The following is an 8,027-nucleotide window of genomic DNA, read 5'->3' as shown; positions in this document are numbered from 1 at the left end:
AATTGAAATGTAAATACAATAATTCTTCATATGAATGCTAACACACTTATCCAACTTTTCTGCTGAGAAATGGAGGAGTGCTTTTCATTTAAGTACTTCCATAGCCAGTGTACCCAAAAAACTTCCCTACTTTTCAAGTGTCTGCTTAAATAATTAAAGGGCACTTCTCTTCTCCACCTTCCCTCCCCTCCCACTCTGTTTTAAAAGTGTTTCTGAAAACGGAGACTTACACATTTGTTAGACTTTCACTGTATAAAAATGTACAGTGGCTTTATTGACATGTACATTCCATTATGTTTACAGCTGCAAGATATGAGGCACACTCAGTATTGCACTTCATTAAAATTTCAGGCTCAAACATAACCCAGAAGTTTAAATGAAACTGCTGTTGTAATTTAATATTTCTTATACAGGACAAACATTGATACCTTTATATACAGTGTGATACTTGTTACATTTATGCCTTCCTAACACATTTTTTTATAACAGTCTAGGAAATAAACCAGAATATTCCTCTTTCCCATCCCCACTTGTGATGCGTTACAATTGTACAAGATTACAAAAAGTCAGTATACAATAATCAATATTTTTTTCTGTCTCCTGAAAGCCAGCATCATTCATAGTCCACAGACACACAGATCCTTTAATAACAATTGTTTATTTGTAAATGTCCAATGTTTCCTAGCCGATGACTGTAATGGCCACATGCAAACACCTCACAAATTTTGATGTCTCGGTTCAAAAAATGTCAATATCTCACAGCAAGAATTATGTACATGGTATTTGGCATCCTTCTTGCACTGTAATTTGTTCCTTTTACCTGGGTTATAGAATGGTCCCATCCTCATCCCAGCTGGGCTTTGTTTTCAGGACACTTGAGGGATGAGGGCACCTGTTTTGCTCTGGTTAAAAAAAAAAGTGCTAGTCTAAAAAGTGTGAGCATTTCTGCAAACCCCACAACCCAGAGCAAATTCTTCACCAGTGGGTGGATGGACAACATGAAGTGGACATTCTGTTCCTTCAAGTTGTTTACCTTTGGGACCTACAGTGAATTTAAGGATGAGGGGGAAAAAGGAAATAATAGATTAATACTTGCAGACAATGTAAACAAACATATATTACATTTCCTCAAAAAATAAAACCAAACTAAGTAGAAGTAATACATCTTGTTCAAATGTTGAATTGGTATTTGAAGAGGAAAAAAAGATCAAACTGCCATGTAATTGAAACCAATCAAATTAAAATTAAAGAAGGCAAGATGCTTATAGATAGCCACTTAAGGAAGTTTTATCTCATTAACATGGTGGAAGAAATTTGCACAAACTAAGAGAAAAATTGATAATGATGAACAAGAGTTATATTCTGCAGTAAACAGTAATTCTAAGATTATAGCAGGAATTGTAATTTTTTTACTTATTTTATGTAAGTATCTTAACAAAAAGATCACCAATCATTTCCCAATATCAAATCAATATACAGCACATGAACTTAGCAACTAAGGCATTGGGGTAACAGTTTGCAGGTAATGGCTACCTAAGTACAGATAATCACGTAAAACTGTGTAGAAGTTGCTAATGTTTAAATGATCTGTGCAATGACATTGCCAGAAAACAAAACAAAACAAATCACCAAGAAAAGCTAATATTAATTAGAACTTGTTACTTATTTCAGAATTCAGTGTGGTAAATTTGCTTTGTCAAAGTCCTACCTGCAGGACAGTGTGGGAGCTCTTCTTTAGGGATGCTTGTCATTCTTTGGAAATCATCATGGCAAGCATTGCAAAAATGTGTTGTCCCAAAACAGAAAAAAACAGCCACTGAACAGCAGTAGCGGCATTTGTATTCTAAGAAATCTGTACCGTGTTTGGGGCACATCTGAACAAAGGAAAGCAAACACTGGTCAATGAAGTGGCCAGTAACAATCCAAATCACTCACTTCTACATTCTGTAGAATATATTAACAGTATACAATACTGTACAATACAATAATTACAAATGACTGAATTATTGTACAGCTCAGATTCTCAGGAGTTTTAGAATGAAATAAAAACATGAACAGAAATTATTTACTCACCTGAGCCCTTGAAACATCAGAGCATGCACCACAAATAAGCTCTCTTGGATCATAATCATCTCCTTGTCCAGCCTCAGCATCACAACGAGCTTCACCACCAAAATATGCCTTAATTGCATATAGAAATGACTAGATGTTAAACCAGAGGCAATTATTCTTTTAACTATTCTTTTCAGTTTAACCAATTTGTAAGGGGAATATGATGAATGACTGCCATTTCAGTGACCTCCACTATTCTGATCTCTCTCGACTCTGTAGGTATGTGGTTTTGAGGCACTCAGTGTCCTTCAGTCTCAGGATGGACAAGACCAAAAACTGAAACATACCCTGCTCTATATAAGTGACTGCAAGGCTTCTGTAACAGTATTTGGATGCTCTCTCAGAATTAAGTAGCAGCTTGAGCTGAATAGGAGGAAGTAGGTACTGCACCTTTTTGTAAGTGGCTATTGTCCCAAGGTGCTTTTGGTTTCTGAGCTGCTCTGTATACACACTTGAGCTTTACTAGCTAAGATACTATGTACATCTCATTAGCCCAACACTCGATTATTTTAAATTATGATTCTATAAACAACATCTTTTCCTGCTTTTCTACTCCATACACAAAGTATTAAACGTATGTTCTAAGAAATTACTTTTGAAACGGTAACATACATTTAGTAAGAAACACCATACCTTTTTGCACTTGTAGCAAACATAATAAGCATATCTGTTCATAGCATAGCCTGCTGGGTCATTATAAAATCTCACACCCGGTGTTGTGATGGCCTCACTCTTGTGCAAGCCTTCATACTCCAATCTCATTAGCGCTTTTCTCCTTACATCTTCATAGAGTTCTTTGATTGGATCAAGCAAATCCTTTAATACTGTGTGATTGATTTTGTTCTGAAATTAAAAAAAAATGTAATTAAAGTATCTTGCATCTTTATCCCACAGCTATGATAATTTTGTTATGCTCAGGCACAAATAGCATGATAGATGTCATAAAAACATATGGGCCTGGGCAATAGACATTTAAGAAAATGGCTGATACAGGATGCATGCTATTTGCTGCAAAAAATAGTACCTCTGAATGCTTTTTCTATGGCCTATTGTGGTATGGGAACATCAACCCTTCCAACACACTAACAGCCAGGGAGGTGGTGAAGAGCATATGAAATATCCACCACAGCACAAGAATATTCTGATTGCATATATTCTGTAATTTTGGTCCTTTTCGGCTTACTACTCAGCAGTTCAGTATAGTGACTGACAGTCACTATCACTCTATGGCAGCTCTTTATCAATTAGTGACCACGAGCTACTGCCATAAATTAGCACAACATGACAGAAGAACCATAGCATGCAGAATGGCTGACCATTCCCAATTGTCAAATTCCTAGGGTGGGGTAAAGTGCTCTTCTTTCCAGCAGCTATCATATGTTTTTGCTTACATCAATTTAAATTTTACAGAGTACAAGAGGAATTGTTAGTAACTTAGCTGAACTAAGTACATGTGTTCTTTGGCTCTGCCCTCACACTGAAAAGCAAAGCAGCTTTAAAAGTGCTTAGTAAAATGGAGAACCCGTGCTTCAAGATAGTGTGCTTTAAGATGACTTATTCCCCTCCCCACCATCACCAAGTACTGGCTATTTGCAAGCTGATGGTGGTAAGAATAAAACAATATTAAGACAATATCAGGACAATGCTTTCTTTTTAAGAGGACACCTCAAGGAACAGTAGGAGAAGGTAAAAAGATGCATCAATGCTTTCTATAGCAACATGTGGAATTAAGAAAACAAATAATGTATAACTCATTTATAGTGTAACAATCAATATAGTATTAAAAAAAAAAAGGAAAAGCCAAGTATCAGGTAAGTTGCTTGACTCTGGCAGGCACACAGCTCATTTACCTTGCAAATTGGGCAGGACATAAACCCGAAAGTTATCCTTGGCCCAAGCCATCTGTTTTCTAGTACTCGTTGACAGCATTGCAAATGGAAAACATGGCTGCAGTCCAGCTTTAGAAAAGAGTAAGTGAATATTGAAGTTACATTAACCACTAAAGTAGAAGTAGTTATTTGCTTTTAAGTGGAAACTATATAAATTCCAATATTAATTTATTTAAAATCCTAGAAGACCCCCTATTTTCTTCTTAACAACAAGAAAGAACACAGAATGGGTATTAAAATCATAACCACTCCAAGATCACCTACAGATATATGAAATACACGTGAATTATATCCACTAATTACCTCAGCTGTTTTTCTCCTTTATAAAATATCATGTATTTTAATAAGGCAGACATAGCAAACTGAATTTATCCAATCTGCTTTTTTGAAATAGAATGCCAAACAAAAAGAAAGTTTTTAAGTAGCTTAATTATTGTTATGATGCCTGTTTACAAATTTTGAAGAGCATAATTTGAAAGACCATATTTTCACTTCTTTCATACTACACATTACAGTCATAACAGTAATCTCTTAAAAGGGGAAACAACCAACCAACCAACCAACCTGGATAGCTGGTGCTGCTGAAAGTGCTTCAGTAAAGCAAATCATGCACATGTCATCAGCATCTTGTTTAAGAGTTGTAGCATTTTTATCACAGCCATGCAGGCACGGCAAGCAGTGCTCTTCATTCTTCACACCTCCACAGGGGTGACCACAGGGGTGTGTCTTGCTGCAGGCAATCTTAGCGTACTCCTAAACAAATTTAAAGTAGAATTAATCACCTTTTCCCCTTCACTGAGTGTTCTGTCAGTGTCTCTTTTTGAAAGACTGCTGGTGCAATAAACTGAGATGGAAGAATCATGGTTTATATTTGCTGCTGCTGCCTCAGGTACTTGGGAAAAGCTGAACAGTGTGTACTTGAAATAATAATGTTTTCTTTGTTTACCTGCATTGCTCCTGAATGCAAATGGCTTAGTGAAACCATAACTTAAAACTTTCAATAGAAAGAGAACTGTTTGATCCTCTGTGTGCTTTTTATACATTGAGTGCTTCCTGCTGACCCTTTATTAACAGTCTTTAAGATATCTGCAGATTTTGGAGAAGTTTCAAGTAACCTACTCTTAAGAATACCTTATATGCTAATCATTAATCGGCATAAAGCAATTTTACATGGAAATGGATTTTTAATCACCTCTAATTCCCAACCCTAATAAACAGGAAACTTACAAAAGTTACCCAGAAGCTAACAACAAACTGAACTAAATTTATGTAACAATATGTTATAAGCTGAGAGAGAAAAAAGATGACCAATTTGCTTCACTTAGAATTAAGTAAGGTGAGGTAAGAAACTGGTTATGATTTGGCCCTCTGCCAATTGCACCCACTGTAGGTCACAGAAACACTCAGGATATGTGGATGCTGATGCCAAACCTGGCCAAGTCTTAAATGTTCTATGCTCACATAATGCACAGCCTGTTGGGCAAACTCTTTTTATCGAGCTTTCCGGTACATTTGACTTCACCCTGACAGTGTGTATTTTACTTTATAATTGCAAGGCTGTTGTGAAAACTTGAGATACTTTTGAAGATAATAATGAAACAACCCACTATATTAGTTGACTATTACTGTTTGTAGTCTGTAATTAAAATAAACGTTTACAAACTCAGAAGTATTTGAATGGCAATATTCAATATTAGAACCTTTTCATATGAGAGATCTGATTTTAATCCCTGGACCACAGGGATAAACAAAGTTTATTCAAAGTAAGAAGCCATTTCATCCTATGATCTCTTCCATTTAAGTAATTAATGATTATTGATATTTGCTAATACACACCTGGCAATCTGTATCAGAACAAACACTTCCCACTGCTGATAATTCTGTTCCACTCCTACATCCACAGAACCGACATGCTTCGGAACTGCTGGTGGTCGGTTTGCCTATGGCCGCAAAAGAGAACAAGGCCAAAAACATTCTAATGAAACACAAGGGACTGATACTCTATCAGACATCAAAGCAGCAATCCAAGACAACCAGAAATCCAACAATTCTTATGCAGCTAAACTATTCTACTTTTATTAACAAACATTTAAAAGCATTGCCCTTAAGCAGGTGAAAATCACAAAAACCAGGATAAAGAGCAAGTAAGTAAGAGCTGTGTTTTACCTGTCTGTTCTCTGAACTCCACCATAGCCTTCATAGTTTTAGAATCTGCTAGTGCCATCAGCCAGAAAAGTTTGGTCCTACCACAGCCCTCGTGGAGATCAACTTTGATAGCTTCTTCTTCTTCTTTGAACACCTGTCAAGTTAACCAAACAGATCCTAAATAGCATGTTTAGGTAGAGCATGGATATGTCTCTTATTTTTGTTGCTCTCTCTTTGGATTTACACCAGGCATTTTATAGATTCTGTGGAGACTGTGAAGCTGTTTTTCTTTTATATGTTCCATAACTTGTACATATCACAGATATGCAGGATAAAGGTTTCATGTTTTTAGAAGTAAAAATGAATAAAACTGATTGTTGATCTAACACGGCAGAGAAACAGTGCAGCAATGCTAAGAATAGAGCTGCACATTTTCTTCTGATTTGATAAATAAAGAGCTTGGATTTTGTAATTCCTACCCAACACATCCAATAGGCCATAGAGTATTAAAAGCACAATCATCAGAAATATCTTCACATAACTAGTAGTTTATCGAATGTAGCTAGTAGTTTATCAATTCAACATTCAGAATTATGGTCTTAGTAATATGTACTATAGAATAATCATTACAGAAGTGTGTAATATTAATATTTTTTACTTTCACATAAATACACACTGGATACTTTTGGCTAAAATGAGGAAAATATAAAGTTTTTGCAAAATAAAAAAAAAAACTGCACGACATCCTTAGGGAATTTCATGCAGTCTTTTCTTTTGCTCCTTTCCTAAGCTTTGAAGGCAGTTCTGTTTGCATTTGTTTCACCTGCAATGCAATAAAAGTTAGAATTTTCCCAGGTATGGATGCATACAACTCACTTTAATTCTTATTAGAATCAGAAAGAAAACCCCTAGCTGCTTCACAAAGTATTCACATAAGCACATCTGAGTAACTTACAGGCTGTCCTTTCTGGAGGGGAGAGAAAATACAATACAGAGGTATGTATGACTGAAGTCAGACAAAGAACGGGAAGCAAACAGAAAACAGGACAGCAGGAACATGACAGAACTAAAACTGAATTTGAGAGGCTTAACACGTGAGATGCAAAGGTAAAAGTGGTGAATAAAGAGCAGAATTTTAAACATGCTTTTAGAAGTAAATAGGAAAATCTGGTAAGTAGCTATTTTGGACAGATAAAAGGAAAAATGTGAGGTTTTCTGTGAGATAAGAACTTACTTTTTATCAACTGTAATCTGAACAGGCTATATAGGAGAAATCAGAAAAATGAATGAGACTAGATTGTGCTATGCCATGACAGAAGAGTAGACATAAAATGATCTTAGGATGATGAACCAGGAAAATATCAAAGGGGATTGCAAAGACTCTGGCTAAGGAATAGAAGATAACAGACAGACGTGGAAGTGCCAGGCTGAGACTACACTGCAAATGCTGTGGCACTAGAGATGAGTATTTCACTGGAGAGTAGAACTCAATACCAAAGGTCTGATGTTTACACCACATGTGCTCTTGACCAGCTGATCCCTTGCACTGAACCACCATTAGCAGTGTGTCTCTGCATCTATCTTTTGATTTGCTTTTAGTTTCACCTGAAAACAATCCACTTCATGCACTCCAAGGCTGCTAAATAGCAGAAAACATTGTACTTTAAGGAGATCTGATCATCTCCTTTAAAAGCCCATTTCTGAACATAACTAAAAAGTTAATATAGATGCATTGTAGGAGAGGGAGAAGAGGACTGAGTTCCATTGAAGTAACTTTCTTAATGATACCAATTATTTTAATCTTTGTACAAATATAAGTAGTCAGAGAGAAAGGGGAAAATAAAGGATCACAGAAAACATGAATGAGAAATAGTGGCAGGA

At 36.1% G+C, this 8,027-nt stretch overlaps 1 protein-coding gene across 13 annotated transcripts in view; it reads right to left on the bottom strand.

The window, feature by feature from the left end:
- Positions 1-233: 233 nt before the first annotated feature.
- The window catches only part of MYCBP2 (MYC binding protein 2), a 172,573-nt gene continuing 164,779 nt past the window's right edge, over positions 234-8,027 (bottom strand). For all 13 annotated transcript variants that reach the window (XM_088052247.1, XM_088052249.1, XM_088052253.1 and 10 more), the window contains 8 exons: positions 6,168-6,300; positions 5,838-5,941; positions 4,566-4,754; positions 3,963-4,070; positions 2,746-2,955; positions 2,074-2,181; positions 1,709-1,874; positions 234-1,042 (listed from right to left, as the gene is read on the bottom strand). In XM_088052247.1, the coding sequence (XP_087908373.1) occupies positions 927-1,042; positions 1,709-1,874; positions 2,074-2,181; positions 2,746-2,955; positions 3,963-4,070; positions 4,566-4,754; positions 5,838-5,941; positions 6,168-6,300 (1,134 nt within the window). In that variant the 3' untranslated portion in view covers positions 234-926. The remainder of the gene's footprint in view (positions 1,043-1,708; positions 1,875-2,073; positions 2,182-2,745; positions 2,956-3,962; positions 4,071-4,565; positions 4,755-5,837; positions 5,942-6,167; positions 6,301-8,027) is intronic.

The sequence above is a fragment of the Pseudopodoces humilis genome, chromosome 2, assembly GCF_049639895.1.
Source record: "Pseudopodoces humilis isolate 2021_Gansu_Grassland_sample_001 chromosome 2, ASM4963989v1, whole genome shotgun sequence".
Classification (NCBI taxonomy): domain Eukaryota; kingdom Metazoa; phylum Chordata; class Aves; order Passeriformes; family Paridae; genus Pseudopodoces; species Pseudopodoces humilis.
Note: the sequence above shows the minus strand (reverse complement) of the source record. Positions and strands in the feature narration are given on the sequence as shown.